Here is a 21,390-nt window from a genome sequence, read left to right on the forward strand (position 1 = left end):
TTTGCTGAAAGTTGAGGTAATAGTGCGTTTTCCAGTTTTAAGAAATACTAATCAGCTCAAAATAGAGGATTACCATTTGTTTCAGGTTTACACTCTGAACGATTTACTTCCTCTCTGTTTCACTTTTTGATCAGTAAAACATTGTTATATTTATTGCTGTGTATTAAACAGCGATGATGTGATGATGATGAAGAAAAGTCTGCTGACACCGTCTTGCTTGTATATAAAAAGGTTTATTACAAAGAAGTCCAGCATCAAATCAAGCACCATGGATTGCCTGAGAGAGGAGTCAAAGCCAGTATGATTCTCCTCTGAATAACTGCTCTAACTCCCCGTCTATATGGGTTGGTTGTCTTCATGAACCTAAGACAACGTATATGATCCATACCATAAAAGGCCTCATTCAGAGAGACAGTCATCTCCCAAAACCCCTCGACCTAAGACCAAAAAAGGCCACATTTTCCTCAACAGAGAAGCACCCATCTCCCAGTGCATCCTCTGACCTGGAGCTCCTGTCTAAACATACCAAACCCATAAAGTTACATATCCTATAGAACTTCAGAATCTACATTATAAAACACACATCATCACAATCACAATCAATGATTTTTTGATCTTTATTGATCTTGTATTAGTAACTTCCTCTCCCTGGTGCATCCTTGCTTCGTTCTCCACGTGTTTCCTTGTTGTGTGTTGAGTGTTTGACGTTTTTCTGCTGAATCAGAAAAACATCAAAAATGGATCCACATATAAAACTGGTTGAGAAAAAGACATGAATAATATAATGTGACGGGATGAGCCTGTCTGTGGGTAAATGTGAAAACCACAATGAATATACATCGGCACTTCCAGTGGTTTTTCACAAGCGTGATATTGATTACAATTTAATTTCCTCAGGGAAATAGCTTCTTCTTTTTTTTTTTTTTTTTATCAGACTCACTATTATCTTTATTGTTACATGTGTACTCCAGAAACCTATGTACCTGTACGTGAAGGAGAGCTGGTGCTTCTATTTTAAGCCTGATGTGTCATAATTATACATTATATGAAATAACAGAATACTATTTTTTTTTTTTTTTCAAGGTCTGGGATTATGCATGTGTGTTTGACAGCTTTTCCTGGAAGAAAACGCAGTTTATTACTGCTGACCAAACACACCTGAGACAACAGAGCTTGTCATACGAGTTTACGGGCGATGTAGGGCAGGCCCGACAAAAGGCTGGAGACTGAACTATGACAAGGAGCGGCTGGACCAGTTTCCCCACACAAAGAGGAGGAAGGCAGGGCCCAAGCTAGATGACATTTGTCGGCTTCAAAAGGAGAAAGCAGATTACAGAAACGTGGTAGAGGAAACCTTAAGAGAGACAGGGCACGACTGTGGATCACTGTACGCCTGATATCAGCGCGGGGCATCACCGCCACCGCTCCAGCTGAGAGGGACAGAGGCGGTGAGAGGAGGGAGAGGAGGAGGATAAGGAGCAGGTGAGGAGGGTGGGGTTAAGGAAACACCGACGGGGGAGCGCAGGCAGGGAGCAGCGCGCTGATCCCCCTGAGCCGTGGGCCTGTCGTCTGAGGAAAAACAAGGCGATGAAGCGCTGATCCCAGACTCCACATTCAGGTGTGAGGAATGAGGGATAACATCTTCTCTCGAGATATAAGCGTCAACTGAAGGAGCTGAGGTAAGAACCTGGCTCCTCTTTTGCGCTCTCATGTCTTAGGATGAAGTGTCTGTGGGGCAGAGCGAGCTCGTGTTCGTGCGTGGGGGTCATTTGATGCAAGCTCTGGTTCTGTCACAGTCAAGACAGGGTTTTGTTTTTAGTGAGTCTGAATGTGTGAGCCGGTGATGTTTTGCCTTTTGTGTTGGCCCTTTAGGCGTGTAGAACAACACCAGCTTTACCGTGTCTAGAAAAAAAAAAAAAAAAAAAAAAAAAAAAAATGCAGATGAACAGGTTTCAGACTGCTGGGATCTGACGTAAATTGATGATAAAGGACTTGAAGTGTTTCCCTGTGTGGCTGGTGCTATGTACTGTATCTGAGGAAGCTGTGAATTCACACATACAGCAAAACATGCTTTTATTTGATATGACACAGTTTGTTTGTTTTTTTATTATGTACACAGCTTCAGTGAAGGGCGCGTATTCTGGTTATAGCCTAATAAACTCATATAATATTACTTCGTCGTTGAGATTTACTAACCTCAGAGGTGTAGACCAAAAGGATCAAGGTTCTCTGTCACGGAAAAAGATACAGTGAAGTGTCAGAGTTGTTGTTCTGATTGCCAGGAAGGAAAGCGTTTGGCATGACTCAGAGCCTGTGATAGGACAGCTGAAGTTCCTGGTCTCAGTTTTCACTCAGACGCCTTCTCATACTGGTCACCTGTAAGAGTCATGTTACAATTCACAGACGTGGTCCCCCCCCCAGAGACAAAGTGGGGCTCAGGACTTTATCACTTCATCTGTTGTTTTTATATCATGGTCATCTATTTGTTTATACACAACAAAGACTGGAGCAATACTGAATATGATATATACGTTTGGCAAAAGTGAATAAAATATTGTCAGCAGCATTTCTTTCATCTCATCTCTTTTTACATTTGACAGGATGTCTTCATTATCAGATGCAGATTTCCACTGCCAACACGGAGATACAATCTGTGGTAAGTTTTATCAGCAGAGATAGAAGTTGAAGATTTTGGCCGCTATAGTGCAGTCTGCGCATTGGAGGCCTAAATGTTCACTTATGTTGACGGATGAGCAAACATGCCAGCACATACTGTACAAACACGTCTGCTATGCCACTCTGGGATCAGTTAACCGCAGACCTGCTGAGTGATTCTAAAGACCGATGTTTCCTTTTGCCTGTTCCTGTTTGCAGAGATCCGTGTCTATGAGCAGGAGGTGATCATAGTGCCCATCTTGCTGCTGGCCAGCTTCCTGGTTACTCTGGTCTTCATCTTACTGCTGCGCTTTTGCCCAGAGAAAGTGGATCGGATCCGCCCACAGGCCTCAAAGTCGGCCTCCAGGAGGATGCTGCATGGTATTGATGGTAAGACACTGGAGCAGAACCTAGATTAAAATGTATCAAAACATATCAGACAGGTTTAAGTGCTGTTTGCTTTGAACAGTCAGCAAAATGTCTCCGTGTGTAATTATTGTAATGAGCAATTTATTGTGTTGCAGTGTTCAGGAATTATAATGAGATATTTACAGTTGACAGCAAAGCAATGATAAGATTGATTTTTTTATACTGTTTCTTACACTACAAAATTTTCTTCAAGTGATATTTGTTTAATTTTTCACCCATATTTACGTAATGTTTACTTTCACATGTTCGTCTTTAAAATTCCTTGTAAATAAATGAAACTAAAGTTGCAAAAGCAATAACCTCCATAATCAGGCTGTCACTGACAGATATTAGATTTTTCTGCGCCAAAATTTTATTTTGCTGCTGTGGGACATGCAATTTTTTATTGCCATTAGGCAACACTATTCAGCATGTATAAGCACTAAATAAACAATTGATAAATGGTTCATACTATAATGCAGTGGCAAGCAGATATAAATGTTTATTAAAGTATGTGTTTACAAATATAACCACTATAAATGGCGGCCCGCAGGATAATGCATGACAATATAATAATGAAATTATACACACATAGGAAAAGGTATAATTATAAACAATGCCCGTACATTAATAAGCACTTACAATGTGCTTATAGCTGCATACAACTACATTATAGTCTGTTATAAAGCATTTATCAAGTGTTTGTATTCTTATAAAGGCTTTATTAACCCTTTCTCATGTAAATCCTTGTATTTATTATCCTCTTTCTCCCTCTTTATCTGTCTCTTAACTCTCTGTCCATAGCTCCACCAGGTATCAATGTCCTGGAGCATGAAAGCATCGCTCTGGACATGCCCAATTCGTACTCCACCTTCCATCCCCCAAACACCTACTCCTCAAAAAACCCCTCAATAACTGTGAGCACACCCTCCTTCCCACCCAGCCCCCCATCACAGCCCCTCAAGCCTAGTTTCACTCCCATTGTCCAGCCCAGGGAGTTGCCCCGCCAGAGGTTGCCCGAGTCCTTCAACCTTGTCACCCCTCTGCCTGCTTCCTTCTCCCTGCGCTCCGACTCCTCGGTATCCCTCTACAGGGCCCGCATGGAAAACAGGAATGTGGTACTACGGGTGCTAAATGGTGAGATGGTTAAACCTGAATTTAGTGAGTTTAATAAAAAGAGCTCTTAATGATCTCATTTGCAGGTTCTTTCTCATCTGACTTCAGCTACATTGTTTGTTTTTCACTCTCATCTCCCTCATTTTTACCCACTATAGACTCTGCTGACGCGGCAGAAAGACACAACTTCCTGGGTTTTGCATCCTTCCTGGCCCAGCTCGGACCCCACCCATTCCTCCCAGAGCTTCTCGGTGTGGTCTCCCTGCGAGCTCCTCTGGTGACAGTTGTGGAGGAGCTGGAGAACAGAGACCTGCTCAGCTTCCTGTGGAGATGCAGACAGGTAATAAGGGGAAACTACTCCAATTTTCGTTAACTCAAACATTGAACCATATAGTTGAAGTAACAGGAATTCATATGACAAAGTATAATTTCTGTTTGTGTTTGTGTGTTGTTGTGTTTTTTCAGGAACGTGTGGATCCTCCATGTGAGATGACTGAGAGACGAATATTTACCATGGCCAAACAGGTGGCTTCAGCCCTGGTCAGTATGCCAATAACGATGTCCTCACCTTTCCTGGGCCACATGTTTGACTTTCAAATCATTGACATGACTCGGCCATAACTTGACAGGATTTCCCTCTAAAACACTTTCATCATAACCATGGACCTACCTGACAAGACCTAAACATTACAAGTGTGTGTGCATGTGTGTTTAGTATTATTTTGTGTATCAAGGGTTATACATAGAAAAAGTAAATACATTTTTATCATTAAATTAAGCTACCTTTATTTAATTGGTTTTCACTTTTTAATAAGCTCTACATTTACATGCTTTAAATCTGTGGAACTGGCCCTGCAGCACCGATAAACTTTAAAAATCGAGTTTCTATGTGGTCTCAGGAGGACCTGCAAACATTACTTTATATCAGCATAGATGGGAGACATGGAATCAACTGCACAGGCTTATCTACTTAATCCTGAGACGCCCTCGTCTTGTTGCCCAATCAGGAGTTCCTACACAGCAAAGATCTTCTCCACGGAAACCTCCGAGCCCGCAACGTACTGGTCAGCAAGCAGTTCACGGCCAAGCTTTGGGGTCTGCATGGGGTCTACACAAGGAAGAACCAGGGAGCCACTCAGAGAGACGATCCCAGCATGAAGAAATGGCAGGCACCAGAGGTGTTGGCAAAGAGGCCTGCCAGTCAGAGCAGTGACATGTGAGTTCTTTTTCATAGCTCCATCTGAAACTCTTGTCGACTTATCAAAAGTCGACATGAAATGCATGTTCTTTACTTGGTGGAGGAATAACCATTACTTTACTTTGTGTGCCCCTGTCTAGCTGGTCATTTGGCATCTTACTGTATGAAATGGCAACACTGGGTAAGTTCAGCTGTAACAACAGAGAAAACAGATTGTTAATAATGGATAGGTAGGACTATCTGCTATGAGGGGTGGGCCATAAGAACATATACTGAGACTGAAAATATACTTATATGAACACACTGACATTTCCTAATACATTTACAATCTCACTCACTTTAATGCAGTATCTCTGGTTGCATTAGGCAATTGTAGGCAATGTTGAAAATCAATAATAGGGCTACTTTATGTCAATATTGGATTTTTGCAGCAATGTGGTAAAGTACCCTCATCTGTCAGTTATTTAATTTGCTGGATCATGGACATGTGCGTTTATCCATAAAGAGATTCTCTGGTGATTTTCCAGAAAATGTATTATATTACACAATATATATTGATATCACAATATAAAAGTACCTAGAGGATGTTATCCATATCCTCCATTCTTGCGTACTACATTTGCTATTTTCTCTCCAGGTGAAGCTCCATTTGCAGAAATCTCAGTTAATGAACTTCTACAGTTTCATCAACGAGGGAAAAGTCTGAAAAAACCTTCCAACTGCTCCAACACTCTGTGAGTATCCAGATAATACACACCAAACCTCAAGCAACTCATTGATCGAAGAACTTCACCCATTAACAATTGGGCTCTAAAGTTCAGACTGTTTTCTCTCTCTCTCTCTCAGGTACTCCATCATTAAGAGTTGCTGCCATTGGAAGGATCAAGATCGTCCCTCTCTGGCTGACGTGAGCCGAAAGCTCCTCTCAGGAGAGAAGAGTGCCTCTGACAAACTCCTCAAGGTGTCTGGGGCAGTTGACATTGAGCAGTACCTGCAGGAAGCAGGATATGGGGAAACAAACAGCTACACTGTTTTCTGAGCACTGCTTGTGCCAGTGAAATAAATTGCACTATTCTCAAACACCCCAGTGGTGCACTTTTCCTACACAAGTCTTTCAGGTGCAATAAGAGTGTTCCGAGCTCTGTTTACAAGTGCTTTGGGCACTAAAACTGTTCCTTTATTTTGTTATGTATTCTCATACTTAAGGTTCATGAAACAAAAAATGAGAAAAAAAATCCTTTGTGTTAAAGAAGTTGTTTACCTTTGGGGACCATGCATTTTAATCCAAGACTTCATTTGTGGGGAAATACATCTAGTAATTTTGTAGAAGTAGACTTTAAGATATGTAAACTTGACCGATGTACAGCTGCTGCATTCTGAACTTGTAGTTGATACTGTAAATAGATGACAGTTTACAAATGTTTACAACCTGAAGCCATGTCTATTAAAAGATGTAATATGTTATTACTACATTTTTGTATGATTCTGTATCGGGCAGAGTTGTGGAACTGAATGACATAATGCAATTACCTTACTATTACACTCAATGTTTCCTCCATATGCTCAGTTCATATATATATACAGATAGCTATGAGCAAAAAATGAGCTGAGCTGTTTACATTTGAATAAATAATCATCACAAGGCCTGGAATGACCTTTGCTTTTTCATGTGGATGCCATGGGGTAATAAATACATACACAAACACTTCCAGTAACAGGTATTGTTTATTGGTGGTACTGCATACATGTACACAGAGCACTTCCACTCAGCCCTTGAGAGAGCGAACCATGAGGAATACCTATTTTCAGGTAGTTAAGTTGATTAAAGCTACTAAAACTATATCGTATCCATGAAAAAATAATTTTGATTGTAGTACAAAATGGAAAAGATACAAAACTAAACTTTTAATAACTGGTAAAATGAACTAATTAAAATACCAGGCTTTTTGAGTGTCCTTAGCTCGATGTGATTGGAGCCTGGATTTAACATCTATGGTGAAAAAAAACCCAAATAACTACTAAAAGACTAAAACATTTAAATGAAGTGACTGTTGCTGACATCAGAAATCATATCACTAAAGTTAAAGCACCGTTTGAAATACAGCAAGAAGGCAACTTTTTTTTTTTTACCCAACGGGTGAACTGTCCTAGCTAGAAGACCTAGCACCGATTACTGCAGGCTGGCGTATAGTATACATACAAAAGGTCTCTACTCACAATGACAGAAAAAAGGTGACAAACACTACTGACAAGGGTATTTCAGACTGTCCATGCGCACCACTCACACATAACAGTATGCATACAATATGTTTTTTGCACATTCAATGTCCAGAAAGTAAACTGTCCATCTCCATGTCTCCGCATGACTGATGGAGCACCGTTATTTCGTAAAACACATCCATGCTGTCTCTGGAGATCTCAGTCTTAGGTGTGAACTTCTCACTAACAGAGGAGCTAGTCCAGGTATTGATTTCAGTGAGAAATTATCAATGAGAAAACGATCCTGGTATACCTCTGAAGTACTGACTTCATCACTCACGCAGGCTGTTGATGGAGGCACAGATCTTGAGAGCAGGACCCAGCTTGATATTCATGGTGGAGATGAGATGGTCCTCTCGCAGAAGCAGGAGAGCCTGACCGTCTATTTCCTGTGACAGAAACTGGGCAGCCAGCTCTTCACAACCTGAGCACAACAGAAAGACAAGATGAAACAACTAGCACAAAAAGAGACCAGGAGATGTGGCTACAGCTTACAAAACTCCTTCCTAATCACTGAGCACCAACCTTGAAGTGAAGAGATAAACCTGCAGACTTCTTCAACGCTCCATTGAGCAGGAGTTGATGAGAGAAAGTTGGCACCCTCCAGTGGCAGGCTGCCAGGAGCTGAGCCGTCAGACTGAGGAGCGCTGTGGTCAGCTCGAGAGCAGGAGTGTGATGAGCTCGGGGAGAGTGAAGGAGAATCGTCCTCTTCTTCTTCTCCATCGCTGGACACCTCCTCTGAGCGACTGGACTCAGAGTGACACTACACCCAAAAGAGCAGAAATTCAGATACAAAGGCTCACAATAAAGTGCACTGCATTTGCAGCTAATATAGTGACATGGTATAAAACCATCTAGTGTGTTAGTCTGATTCTCAATGCTGTTCTTTTTTTTGTTTGTTTGTTTTTTGTTTTGTTTTGTTTTTTGCAAATGTTACTTAAACGGTAAATAGTGCATTTGTTGGGGACTATTTTCATCAGCGGAGTAGTACACATTTAGTGCTCTAGTTAGTATTTACATCACCAGCAAGGTGTATGTGGGGTTGGTCCAAAATAAATCTACAGCCCATGTCCGTTGCAATAAAAGGAGCATGTTGCTCACTGGTGTGTTCTTATGATTTATTGTTAAAAAACAACCAATGAACGTTTAACCACACCCGGCTTTAGATAAACAGAAAATACTCTGTAGGATCAATTCATTACTGTTTTGATATTTTTCATGGAATTTGTTGAAATAGATAAAAATTTAAATGAACAACCTTATCTTTTAAACAACACAGCTTACCTTGACCGGTAAATGCCTGCTTGATATTTTATTACAGGCGATACTAGAACTGTTCCTACGAGAGGGTCCCCTGCGCCGAGCAGCGCTTTCAGTGGGTGCTGGAGGCGATGCCAGTCCCGCACCGCTTCTCCCCCTGCTTGTCTTGAAGTGTTGACTGCAACTTACATTATACCTGTGGATAGAAAAGAACAGTCAATACTCAGGAAAACATTTGGATTTTTCACTCCAACCAAACACTGGTATAGTAGTTGGCTGGAATGAAATCCTGCAAACTCACAGTACTTCATTAGATAAACTCATAGAGTTTTTAGTTTGTTTTAATACTGCACAAGAAAATGAAGTTAATAATTCTGCTGAAAAGGCGAAGCTTTACGATGTTATTGGAAATCCTACCTCTTAGCACACGTATTTGAACAGAACCTCTTTGAGCCTCTGAACTGGCTGGCTGGAGCAAGGCTTCCACAGTATTCACATTTCAACACTGCAGAGGACAAGGAAAAGATAAAACTCCATCACATTAAAATATTAACCACACAAAGGAATTTATATATTTATTTATGGTATCACACTTGATCATCAAATAATAAATCTTATTACACCACTTACATGGAGGCCCATTTTCTGAGCGGCCAACCAGGGCAAAATCTCTATCTTTGAGGAGTCCAGCCACCTGTCAAATCAAATATTAGCCAGACAGTAAGGAAGTAGTTCACAGAAGAGTACATAGCCAATATTATTCAAATATTAGATCTGATTTAATATGAAATCTGTGTTTTCATGGCAGAGCGTCCTTACAGGGAAGGGTTCAGCTCCCTCCTGAATAACAAAGCCCTCTATGAGGTGGGTGAGAACTTGAGGTTTGACCACTGCCTGGGGGACAGGCGCTCTGTCTTTGTCCCCATGCCCAACTCTTGACAAGGGCAGAGGTAAAGACAGGGTGGGAGGAGATGAGAACGCAGCGGCTACAGGAGGAGCTACATTGAAGATTGAAACAAACGGGACAGAATTACACTTTTAACCAGATTTTAGGATTTATGGTCACAATTTTCAAGTATTGCTACTAATAATTAATGCTTGATTTTGAGATGACAAATTGACATACCTGAGTCCTTTGTAGGGGCAGGGGATAAGGGAGGAGCAGAATCTTTCATTGGTGCAGAGTCTGAAGATTCTGTCGCCATCTCATTTGGTGCATCACAGTCAGATTTTCTCTTCAGAGAGCCATTGGGAGGCTTTGTCTGAAAGCATGTGGGAAAGAAGCAGCAGGAAGTGTTAGAATTCGTGCCCAAAACAGTGTCAGTGCCACTAGGTGCATCCTTTCAGGGGTTGATCTTACCATAGCACTGCTGTTGAAGACTGCGTTAACATTCCCACCAGCTGTGCTTTCCTGGGCTGTGGCGCTCCGTGCCTGTGCCAGGGCAACAGCTTGTGCATTTCCTGATAAGCCCTGCCTGGCTCCCACAAGCTGCACAGGGATGTGGGGAGGGTTATGTCCCCCAGTGCTGGCCTGGCTGTTGCTAGGAGGTGCTGGAAGAATAGGAGGTGGGTGTCTGGGAGGCAGCTGCACAGGTAAACGGTGTCCCTGAGCTGTCTTGGGCTGGATAGGCACAGGGCCTTTGTCTGCAGTAGTGCTGGCCTGTTGTAGCGGCTGCACCACCAGGGTCTGTGTGTTGACGCTGGCTTTTGGGGGCACTGAGCCGATGGGGTAGCCCTGGGTGGAGGTAGGAACATTTGAGGTGGGCACCAAGATGACAGGGGCAGCAGAGGGGGAAAGGAGGAGTTGGGAGAGAGGGAGCGCTGGAGAGGAAGTGGAGGAGGGAGCTACAGACACAGCAGGAGTAACAGTCATTGCAGCCTGGTTTCCAGTTTTCACAGTCATAGTCTTGGTGGTGGACTGCTGAGTAAAGTTAGGTTTGGCCATTTGTTGTTGCTGTTGTGGTTGTACTTGCTGCTGCTGAGCTGTCTGGGGGAAAGTCTGCTGCTGTTGACCGAGAGGAAAGCTGGCAGCATCTTTTCTCTCTGGAAGCTCAGACTTGACAGCAACTGCTCTGGGAGTGGAAGCGCAGTGCAGGGCCAGGTTCTGCACCTGAGGCATAAAGAAAGGAATAGGTTGTGGTGAAATGCATTTGAGAAAGTTAGCAGAAGTGACTGTTGTAGGAAGAGAATTTGACTCTACCAATCATTTTTCAAAATTAGAAAACTGTATGACTTTCAATGGTTTAGACTTCACATTATAGATAGGTAACTGTACTCAAACCTGATCATTGTCAGACTGGGCACTGGCAGTGGTAGGAGCAACTTCGTGCTGTTGCTGTTGCTGCTGTTGCTGTTGCTGCTGCTGTTGTTGCTGCTGCTGCTGCTGCTGCTGCTGAGGCTGTGTCTGGGCAACTGTTGCTACAGTAGCTGTTGCTGTACCACCGGGCATAAAGATCAGCTGAGAAGCAAGAGGAGCCCTGAGAGAGCGGTTGACCTATGTGAGGAACAGGACAGATGATCAGTGTTGTAAACACCAAATATTTCTGTGAATGACTTCTTAACTACATGAAAGTTATTGGCATGTCATCAATTTTGGTGATTATTGTATTTTTTTCTATTTTTAACAGCTTTTTCAAGTGATTATGAGGTATCATTAATACCAAAAGGTAGATCTTTGGAAAGGCAAATATAAATGGTTTTTCACAAACAGAATGAAGGTTAAATTATTTTTTTATAAGAATCAGTGACAGAGACAAGCACAACAGAAATTCATTTAAGAGATTTTTGCCAAAAATGGACACAGCACAAGATAAATTTTAACGCACCCTAAGATACATCTGTCCCTGTCCTGCCGAGTTTCCACTCAGTAACACTGACTGGTTGAGAGCTGGAGTCGTTGCAGAGGTGACCGGGCCATGGGGACGGGGATTAGTCATCGTCCCTCCTGCAGACGTGGTGCTAAGGTTGACCTGGGAGGAACAGAAAATTAGATTTTTAATCACAACTGCTGACTACTTTCATAAATGAACCGTGTAACTAATCATTTTAAAATAACTCACATAAAGACTTACAGTGGTGGGCGCCTGGGACATGCTGTTACTAGGGGTATTGGACTGGCGACTAGCTGCAAGGGTGGCCTGGTTTAGAGAGAGAAATTAAATGGATGGAATGTGATGCTTTTGCTGACCATATTTTTGTACAGTCTGTATTTTTACTCGTATTATTATGGTTACCTGTTGCACAGCAGCCAAGTTATGGAGTTGAGCACTGTTTATCTGCTGCTGCAGCATGAGCTGCTGGAAGTACTGTGCTGCATTTGGCTGTCTTTGCAGTGCTTGAAGAGCCTACACAAACACAGACACACATACAATTTTGAGAATGATCCAAACGTGTTTATATTTACATATAAATATCAAACATTAGTCTTCTCATCTCATCTGCACATTATTTTATGCATGCAAACTCTCACCTGTACAGCTTGTCTCTCATATAGAGACATGTGGGCTATCTGGGGTGCACGAGAGTTCCCACTTGTCTGAGGAGTCCCATTGGTGGTGCCTGTGTTTTGGTCTTCACCTGCATCCATGTTTGCTGCTCAAAAGCAATTGTAACAGAATATTTGTGCTGTATTTGCAACAAACACTTCAATCTTCTTTTGAACAGTAAGTATCTTGGCATGGTGACTTGTTGAACATGCAATTTGGTACCCTCACTGGACCCACATTCTAAAAACAACACCAAAAAAAACAAGCACAAATGAATTTACATATGAAAACTAAACTCATCAGTCATTATTGCTTAAGTACATGAAAACAAAAAACTGTAAAATCAGGGGGTTTCAAATGTCTCACAGGCACTGCTGGAATAAATGGGGTGATACCTGGTGAAACCCCTCGGGTTCCACAGCAGAAAGTTGTCCCTCAAAGTTTCCAGTGCTAGGATTATTTCATACCAACAGAGGTGCCTGGGAATATTCTTTCAGAGAGTTCATAAATCACAGCCAGCTACTCCCCTGCACAGAGGTGTAACCACGCAAGGGCTTGGCAGTCGTTACCACTGACCCAGTTTGACTACTGACCGTGGCGAGCAGGAGCGTTGTGGTATTTTCATTAACAGACCAGTTGTCAACATGACTGATGGATACGAGAGGAAGAACAACATGGAGGAAAGCTCAACAACACAAAGTAAGATACAGGCTAGCCAGCTGTGGCTAACTTACAATAGACTTTGCTAGTTAGCTCTCCCCAAACACAAGTCTGACATGCCACAATAAAAATATATTAACGTTTGTGGCGAGGCTAGAAAAAGAGTTGTTAAATGCAAGTAGAAGAATCGTTAGTTTTCCTGCTAACACAAACGTTTACTGGTAAAAAAAAAAAAAAGAAAAAAAAGATGCAGCGTTAGTTTATAGGCTAACGACTAGCAAGGCTAGCAGGCAGAAAGCTAGCATCTTTCTAGCTCTCACTGCTGCAAGAGGTCAACGTTTAGTGATTATCCGTGCGCTCAGGGGTGCATCTCTCCTTGATTTTTCTGTTCTTTTCACAGTTAAATACAATTAATTTTATATTCCGATCATGGTTTTACCTGAAAATAACGACAGCCCCTTTCAGGATTTTTGCCTCCAACAAAACCCCGCCCCTCACAGGTCCTCCTCCTCTTCTTCTTCTTCTTCCTCAGTAACGACAGCTGGTCGTATTACTGCCACCTGCTGGATTCAGTCAGCTCCACCACTGTCCAAACTGAACCTCTTACCATCAGTCCTGTTTCCCCCAACTTGATGAAGAATATTCTGCCATGTTTACTCACACCCAGTCCAGCATGTACTTTAATTATCTTCCTCTCACGCATTTCCATCATATCCTTCCTTACTGAACTATATCTATTACAATTGGCAATAACATCTTCTACACTTTCTGGTGCCTGACAATCCTCACAGACCTTGGTTGGATGCTTCCCCATGGGTGTCATTGACACTGGGGTTCACCAACTTTTTGAAATGGCTGATTTTGTCCCCATCACCCTTCTGAAAAAGGGCTTTCACCAAGAACAACTGAAACAAATGTTTCGGGAAAGGTTTATTTGCACAATGAGAAAACACAGAAAATATTGAAGAGACAAATCCACATTGGCAGTGTTCAGTTGACATGGTGTTGCAACTGTAAGTGTGATGACTAAATTATGTTGTTTTATGCTAATTTTGCATAATTTTGCATTGTGCATTGCCTAAGATTGCATATATTGAAGACTGTTTAAAAATGTTTTTTCCTCTGAGCCCTTACTTCCACGCCACTTTTCAACACAGAGTGGCGCCCTTGCTCAGTACACTACATGAGTTGTAAGGCCTTTGCAGTTACTGAGTAAGATGAGTAAGATTTCTAGGTAAATGTGTGTTTTTAGTCTTTGGGCCTAGTCTAAGAACCACTAAGGTCATCTGGTAAAGCTGATCCTTCAAACAGCTGCCAAGACTTGGTCTATGGTCGATTATGGTTATTTTAAAATACAGTAAAATTACCAATAAAAATATATTGTGCAAGTAATGTTTTTATTAAAACATGTTTGCTTTTTTTTTTTTTAAGCCACTAAACTCCAAAGGTGAGTGCACTTGTGTAAGAGTTCTTCACTACAATGGTCATAAATAAACTAGAAACTACTTTCATATTTTATTTTTAATGCAATCAGAAAACAAACTAAAAAGTGTGTGATTTTAAATCATCCTTGAAACAAACTATTACATCAATCTAGAGGCTGTTCAGTTCACTACAACCACAGGTGTAACCATTTCAACCAGATCATAATTCACTGACCTAAACAAAGAAATGTCAACAGTAATAAAGACCAAAAAAACAAATGACAAAAAAAAAAAAAACAAACATAAGTGCTCACACATAATTTTTCCATCAAATTCAAAAAGCCTGCTTTAGTCCTTAGCAGAGAATTAGAATAGGTTTATGTAAAAATATTACAAATCTCATTAGTGATATTCGCAGAACTATTACATTTTTACAGCGATATTATATTGATATGAGAATTACAGAAGTGCTTTCATCGTTACTCTATGTATCTTGCTAAAGAAGCAATATATCAGGCACAAAGCAGCCTGAGTATTTGGTCAAACAGTCTATAGACTGTAGGGTTGGTGTGTGTACCTTGCAGTGTATCTGGTGTTTGGGTCATTTTTATTATGTAGGCAGAAAGATTAGTTTGCCCACTATAATATTCATTATCAAAGAGTTTTCTGAATATGAACATTGTTCTTTTGCAGCAAATGTTCTTTTATTCTATGATAAATCCAACTTCATATTCTGCATACTATACTTTTAGAAATTGTAAATTATGAGTAGCAAAATTCATATATGAATCTCTTCATTGGAAAGTAGCATTAATAAGGTAGGTTTATCTTAGGGAATCTAATAACATTGTCAACTTTGTGACAAAAATTTAAGAGGATGGTTAGTTACAACTGTCAAGGTGACAATACTTGACCATTTTACAAAGATATAAGCATTGACATAGAGGCTTTTCCCTGTATTGTGGGAAAAGGGGCAACTAAAAGTCAAATACATTCCATCTATGTTTTTTGCAGTGATTTCTATTTCTGTAGCAATGCCGTAAGAATAGTCACAGTAAAATTAAGCTTTTACATTCTCATATTCTATACTTTCAAAACAAAACATAAAACTGATTAAAGCCAATTCCACAAGCAAAAGCACTGCTGCGTTTAGTAACCTGCAACTGTCAGTGCAAAACCAGGACCCAAGGAAGAATAGCTTGCTGCAACCTGCACATGTCAAACAACATCAATAATTAGCCGAGCAGAAAAAGATGAGCAGTGTATCATTATGTTTAGACAGTGCGGAAATCCAACTTCTTAACAACTGTCTTTTATGACAGATTTCCATGGAAGAGGAGTCGTTCTTTATTATCACTTTACAATCTTGGATGAATTACTCATTTGTCGGACATCAATGAAATGCATGGTTTAAAGACAAGTCTGTCAGCCCTGTGAGCAAAATGACCTCTTACGTGACAAGCAGATCATCAGTAGTTACTCTAGGCACAAGTCTGGAATACACACAAATGTGTGAGGAGGTCCTGACCTAAACCAGCAAACGAAAACAGACTTGTGTCTAGCAGCAATTTCATCTAACCTGGGAAAGAGTAAACTGTGTCACACAGTGAAAAATTCTGTCCCATTTCTGACATATTGAGGTCACATAGGTAGTAAGTGGTCATCTCTCTCTTCTGGCTCTTCTGCTGAGGTGTCTGAGCCCACTCCCCTGTAAGCGGGGGATTCCTCCCGATTCCGTGAGCGGCACACAAAGTCACATCCATCCTGTGAGGGGGAGGTAAAGTTTCTTATGAATTTAAACACAAAAACACACGATCTTGAGCTGGTACTGTTATTTATCAAGTGGAATAAGCTTACTGCTGATAGGTTGCCAACCTCCACCCAGAAGGCGTAATTGGGGAATTGCTCCATCCCTTTGGCTCCAACAATCAGCCGCTGGTAGAGGAAACCTCCAATTAAGTAAACACCCAGAATACTGAACCCACTGAAAGAAGAGAGAGCTCATGATCACTGATCCTTTAGAATATTTTATGCTCCAACATTAAGGGTTTTTGTGTCATTACAGACTGTCTTTACGTACATGATGAGTAATATGGAGCCAGTGCTGAGCTTGGACTCAATAGCTGGGCACACCGCACTGGAGTCCAGCTCAAACAAGTAGAAACATTGCTCATCCCTATCCCTGTCCTCCAGAACCACCTCCAGCTTGCCCTGGGAGTGAGACAGAGGGAGACAAATGTAAGTAAAAGGTAACACGTTAGGTAATACCCTGTCTCCATTTAGAAAAGGAGACAAGGTGCAAGACTACATGACATTTGGGAGAAGCATTAGGCTGTGTTCAGACTTCCGTGAGTACTGTGTGGAAAAAAATGCACTCCTCTTTTTTTATGTCAGTGAAACCAGAGAGATGATCTGGATTAACACCTTGACACAATGTGACATCATCGAGCAACATGTTCCTCCTGTTCCTGCCAGTCAAGGATGTGATCAGAAGACGTGATAGCTTAGTTTCAGTAGCTCGCTATTTTAAACCTCTGAGCCTTAAAATTCATGGAATCTATCAAGTTTCGCCTTCACAACTGGAGGTCTTGACCTAAACCAGGCAACACGCCACCACCAAGACAATCACTTGTATTTTTCTATTTTTTATTTTTAAATGGAGTGCAATTTTTGATCTAAATGCCCAGTAGTTTTGTTTCTCAAATCCGGTGATCTGAAAGCCATCTGTATTTCTTTTACCATGTCCGTCTTCCTGTCGCAAGAGATCAAGACAATGGCTCTTCTCTTTTCCTTGGAACAGTGTTCTTTGTATGTGTCGCCATTTTCCTGGATCAACATCACCCAGTCACCTGAAGGGCAGGAAAAAGAGATGCAATCTTAACTAAAGCATCTCATGAAAGGTTTGGTCCCATGACAAGATTAATTTCAATACTTAGGGTTTAGGCTGATTATTCTTATAGTTTGTCTCAAAACATATTTCTGCAACACAAAATCCCAGTTTTTGAATGGTTAGTGTTTCCTTCACATCGTGCAAAAGTGTCATGTCAGACACTAAAACAAAGTCAGCGTAAATTAGGGTGAAATTCTTGTATTCTGGAGACACTTACTTCCTCCAATGGCTCGTGTCGCATTATACATGCCAATCACAGTTGGTTTCTTTTCTTTTTGCTTATTGTCCACTTGAATAACCCCAGCTCCTGGAACGCCCCCTGCATCCCCACACAACTGGAACACATATGTGTAACTCCCGTCTTCTACTGTAAAGCTGTAAACATGAGAACAAATCGCAGTTAAAAAAAAAAAATATATATATATATATATATATATACACATCTAAGACAGAGTCAACACTGAATAGCAAAGGAATATTAACCTGTGCTGAATTTTCATTGATAACAGGCAATCCAAAAACAATCTGCTGTCATATCGCTGATGCTGAATGTGCAGATACACAACTGAGTCATTCCTTACTTCCTATGGGTGAGTGGCTCTAGTCGCTTGAGGACAGTCCATTCTGACGTAGAGTTAGAGCGCAGTTTACAGTTGTTGATGCCCTCAGCAGCAGACACCCCACTCCCACACAGGACCAGCTGAATCGCCAGGGCCCACACCATGAAGGGCCGTCCACCAGGAAAGCTGAACACCTGGAACAGAAAAACATTGTTAACACGCTGTCTTAGAAGAAAGACCCTTATTTTGTTTATTACTGAGCAAGCGGTTCTCGAGTATAATTACTTTCTATGCACTTGACATTAGGGTTAGACAGCATATCATTTTCAATATTGTTTATGCTATGGTAGTATAAACATGGTGGTACTATCATCGCAATCCCTTTTAGAGCTGAAAGGAATTAATCAAGTGATTAATTAAGAGAAAATTAATTGGCAACTATTTTCATATAGGTTAATAATTTCAGTCATTTCTCAATGAATCATGCAAAATATCTGTTGGTTCCAGCTTCTCAAATGTGATGATTTGCTGCTTTTCTTTGTCATATAATGGTATGACACAAAACAAAACATCCAATTTGATGGGAGTGTCTGAAATGTTTAGAAAAAATACTGATTAATCAGTCATCTGAGGAAAAAAAAAAAAAAAAAAAATCACACAGGAAAATAATTGTTGAGTGTAACCACAATCCCTTTAATGAAGTTATGGCATTTTGTGTCAATGTGTTGAAACATCTTGGTCTGTGAGGTATTTTATGTGGTATCTGTTTATTTTATCTATTAACAGTTGTCATCAATTTTCCATGAATTTGCAGTATTACATATTTGCCAGTATTATGTTATCATTTTATGGTTACAATGAGTATTATCTGCATCATTCATTTACCATTTCAGATCATTCAATTATTATATTCCATTTATTTCACATGACCACTGATTTTCACATTTGATAATATTAGACCTGTGAATATTGCCATTTTTGCATGATATATAAATTAAACAATCTATTGCTAATATTATCTTAGCACTAGTTAGAATCACAAATACTCCTACTAACTAGGGCCAGCTAATAATTATTTTCACTGTCGATAATCTGGTGACTGTCTTCTTTGAATTGATCGATTAATAGTTTTGTCAACAAGATGTCTAAATTAGTTTTTATAATTTACCACGTCCCAAGGCGGCCAACGGTCCAAAGCCGAATTTACTATCATATGGCACAGAAAAAGCATAAAATCATAAAAGGATTATTCAATAATTAAAATATCTGTCGACTATGCTCTGCTACTTCGTAAAAGTAACATATGGACTTATTCTAATGCTTCCTGAATTAAGGAAAAAACACAACTATGAGGGAAAGTAGCAGCGCATTTTTTTTTTTTTATTATAATTATTTTTTTAAAACCAGTTTCAGTGTAGGCTACAACATCTAAGGACAGAACAAATAGAAAACGAGTCGTATAAACCGATCGTGCATTTGGACACTGGAAGTTTTGTGCATTTAAAATGTCTGTTCCCCTCAACACGAGGCATTAAGTTTCCAGGGGAAGTCAGTCAGTCAAAAAAAAAAAAAAAAAAAAAAAAAAAAAAGAAGCTGAACAGAGTTAAACTTTTAGCTTCATTGTGCACCTACCGTCATGACCTCTCGTACTGTGAACAAGTGGGGAAAGCTTCTTTGTTAGCTACAGTTTTACATAAAGGCTGACAGATGTTTAGAAATTGTAGCCAGTTGATGATGCAGTGAGCTTCCTCACGCTAACGTCGCTTCCTGGTTGACTTCATGAGCAACAAAGCTTCTTATTTTGTTATGTAGATGAAATTGAGTAACTCGGGAGTTTTAAATACAAACGCCGTCAGCTGCACGCTTTTCTCTCCCGGATAATAAACGTGCTTTTTCTTCAAAATGTGAGAGGTGGATACCCAGGATGCTAACAGGCTACAGGCAGCAGCGGAGTGCGGAAGTGAAACTAAACACATACGTTCACACCCGCGCATGTGATCGTCCACATGAAGGGCGACCAATGAGCCTCCGTCTGCCGGACCCCCACCCCCCCCGCATCAGCTGACCTGAGAGCTGCCCAGTTCAATAATACATCCATGGTTCAATATTACTGGAAGAATAAAAGTGAAAAGACAAACTATCTCTTTAGGCTATACTCAGTTTCTGTTGAACACTGCACAGTCCAGTAAATCCACTAAATTCCCTTGATTCTTTTAAAAAAATAAAATATTGGTAAAACCAAAATATACATGACTTTGTCGGTAAGGTAAATAACAAGAGGTTGTATTCAGGTAAATGACATTCGTTTTTCAGGTGTAGTCATTCTGACCATATTATGAGACATGAGGAAAAGACAGCCTGTAATAGCTGTCAAAATATTTCACTCTAACCACAGATGTGAACCTTATGGCGGCGCTAGAAAAGGTCAGGGGTTCACCAAAGTCAGTGAGGTTCATCCTCTGGGGACCATGACCATGATTTTGTGGTAATCTATATAATAATTGTTATGATATTTCAACTTGGACCAAAGTAGTGGACTGATTAAAAAACCATCAAAAGAACTGTATATTAGACTGCCAGCTAACATTCACCTTTGATTCAACTCTTCACATAGGGTTCCTGGGTGCAAAAACTTATTATGTTGTTAAATTCTAGGGCTCCGTGATCCAGGGGTCACCATAGAATTGTTGCCATCAAATATATAAAACCTGCACTAACTACATAGTTGCCATCTTACCAAAACTAATGAAGTCTATAATAACAGCACTTCAATACAATCTACCTTTATAATAATTGTAATGTTCTTTTTTTTTTTTTTTTAATTAAGTGTTGATTCAATTTTATGTTCATTTTGAAGGCTGTAGTTTGTGGTGTACATTATGATTAAAAGTATACATTAAGATTAACACTACTCAGAATAATACAGTACACGTTAACAGTAACACAAACTACAAATGAGATAACCCCTATGACTAAAAAAGAAAGATAAGAAGAAGCATTTATTCCATTGGGTTGTTGGTAATGATGTCACCTGACTGATTTCTTATCTTTACTCTCTTTACAACATGGACTTAACTGTGTAATCTTTGACATTATAGGTTGTGCTGTGATGTAATTTCCTCCTTTCTTAAACTAAACTGTGGCCTACAAAATGACCATAAAGTTGATTCAACACCTCTCTAAAACATTTTTTAACAAAAACAAAACATTATAATCTTCATGAATGTTAGATTTATTACAAGGCTGTTGTGTTACACTATGTCAGTTTTATTTATTTTACGTAGCAACTGTCACAGCTGAGTGTATTTTGTCACTGAAATTGCATGATAATATACAATCACTTATTTAAAAAGTCAAATGATGGTGGTAGAGTAGAAATAGGTACTACCATGTTCTTCGGATATGTTGTTTAATAATGGGTACATGTTGAAAATATTTTGCTTTGATAGAAATTAAATGTTAGAAAGCTATAAAT

General features: G+C 40.2%; 3 protein-coding genes across 5 annotated transcripts; 1 reads left to right on the plus strand and 2 right to left on the minus strand.

Moving 5' to 3' along the window:
* Positions 1 to 1,343: 1,343 nt before the first annotated feature.
* On the plus strand, positions 1,344 to 7,082 carry styk1b (serine/threonine/tyrosine kinase 1b). The gene is made up of 10 exons (XM_071469091.1): positions 1,344 to 1,679; positions 2,601 to 2,656; positions 2,875 to 3,045; positions 3,868 to 4,200; positions 4,338 to 4,519; positions 4,645 to 4,719; positions 5,187 to 5,395; positions 5,518 to 5,558; positions 6,015 to 6,111; positions 6,224 to 7,082. The coding sequence occupies exons 2-10, from the start codon at positions 2,602 to 2,604 to the stop codon at positions 6,414 to 6,416; spliced, it is 1,356 nt and encodes a 451-aa protein (XP_071325192.1). The 5' UTR covers positions 1,344 to 1,679; position 2,601; the 3' UTR covers positions 6,417 to 7,082.
* Position 7,083: 1 nt separating this feature from the next.
* Positions 7,084 to 13,582, minus strand: phc1 (polyhomeotic homolog 1). 3 transcript variants are annotated; one of them, XM_071469090.1, is made up of 14 exons: positions 13,481 to 13,582; positions 12,366 to 12,487; positions 12,130 to 12,240; positions 11,968 to 12,033; positions 11,722 to 11,865; positions 11,178 to 11,390; positions 10,257 to 11,006; positions 10,023 to 10,158; positions 9,716 to 9,894; positions 9,527 to 9,590; positions 9,314 to 9,401; positions 8,921 to 9,092; positions 8,162 to 8,399; positions 7,084 to 8,060 (listed from the first exon to the last, which is right to left on the minus strand). In XM_071469090.1, exons 2-14 carry the CDS (start codon positions 12,480 to 12,482, stop codon positions 7,909 to 7,911), a joined length of 2,430 nt encoding a protein of 809 aa, XP_071325191.1. In that variant the 5' UTR covers positions 12,483 to 12,487; positions 13,481 to 13,582; the 3' UTR covers positions 7,084 to 7,908. The 3 variants fall into 3 exon arrangements, with proteins under 3 accessions (XP_071325191.1, XP_071325189.1, XP_071325190.1); XM_071469088.1 differs by having other exon boundaries at positions 11,956 to 12,033; XM_071469089.1 differs by lacking the exon at positions 13,481 to 13,582 and adding an exon at positions 12,777 to 12,914 and having other exon boundaries at positions 11,956 to 12,033.
* A 961-nt stretch (positions 13,583 to 14,543) lies between these two features.
* m6pr (mannose-6-phosphate receptor (cation dependent)) lies at positions 14,544 to 19,883 on the minus strand. Its single transcript, XM_071469092.1, has 7 exons — positions 19,548 to 19,883; positions 17,937 to 18,109; positions 17,573 to 17,730; positions 17,205 to 17,314; positions 16,546 to 16,676; positions 16,323 to 16,449; positions 14,544 to 16,229 (listed from the first exon to the last, which is right to left on the minus strand). The coding sequence occupies exons 1-7, from the start codon at positions 19,551 to 19,553 to the stop codon at positions 16,107 to 16,109; spliced, it is 828 nt and encodes a 275-aa protein (XP_071325193.1). The 5' UTR covers positions 19,554 to 19,883; the 3' UTR covers positions 14,544 to 16,106.
* Positions 19,884 to 21,390: the final 1,507 nt, after the last annotated feature.

The sequence above is a fragment of the Trachinotus anak genome, unplaced genomic scaffold, assembly GCF_046630095.1.
Source record: "Trachinotus anak isolate AG129_WGS33_773 ecotype Australia unplaced genomic scaffold, CSIRO_AGI_Tana_v1 ptg000032l, whole genome shotgun sequence".
Lineage (NCBI taxonomy): Eukaryota > Metazoa > Chordata > Actinopteri > Carangiformes > Carangidae > Trachinotus > Trachinotus anak.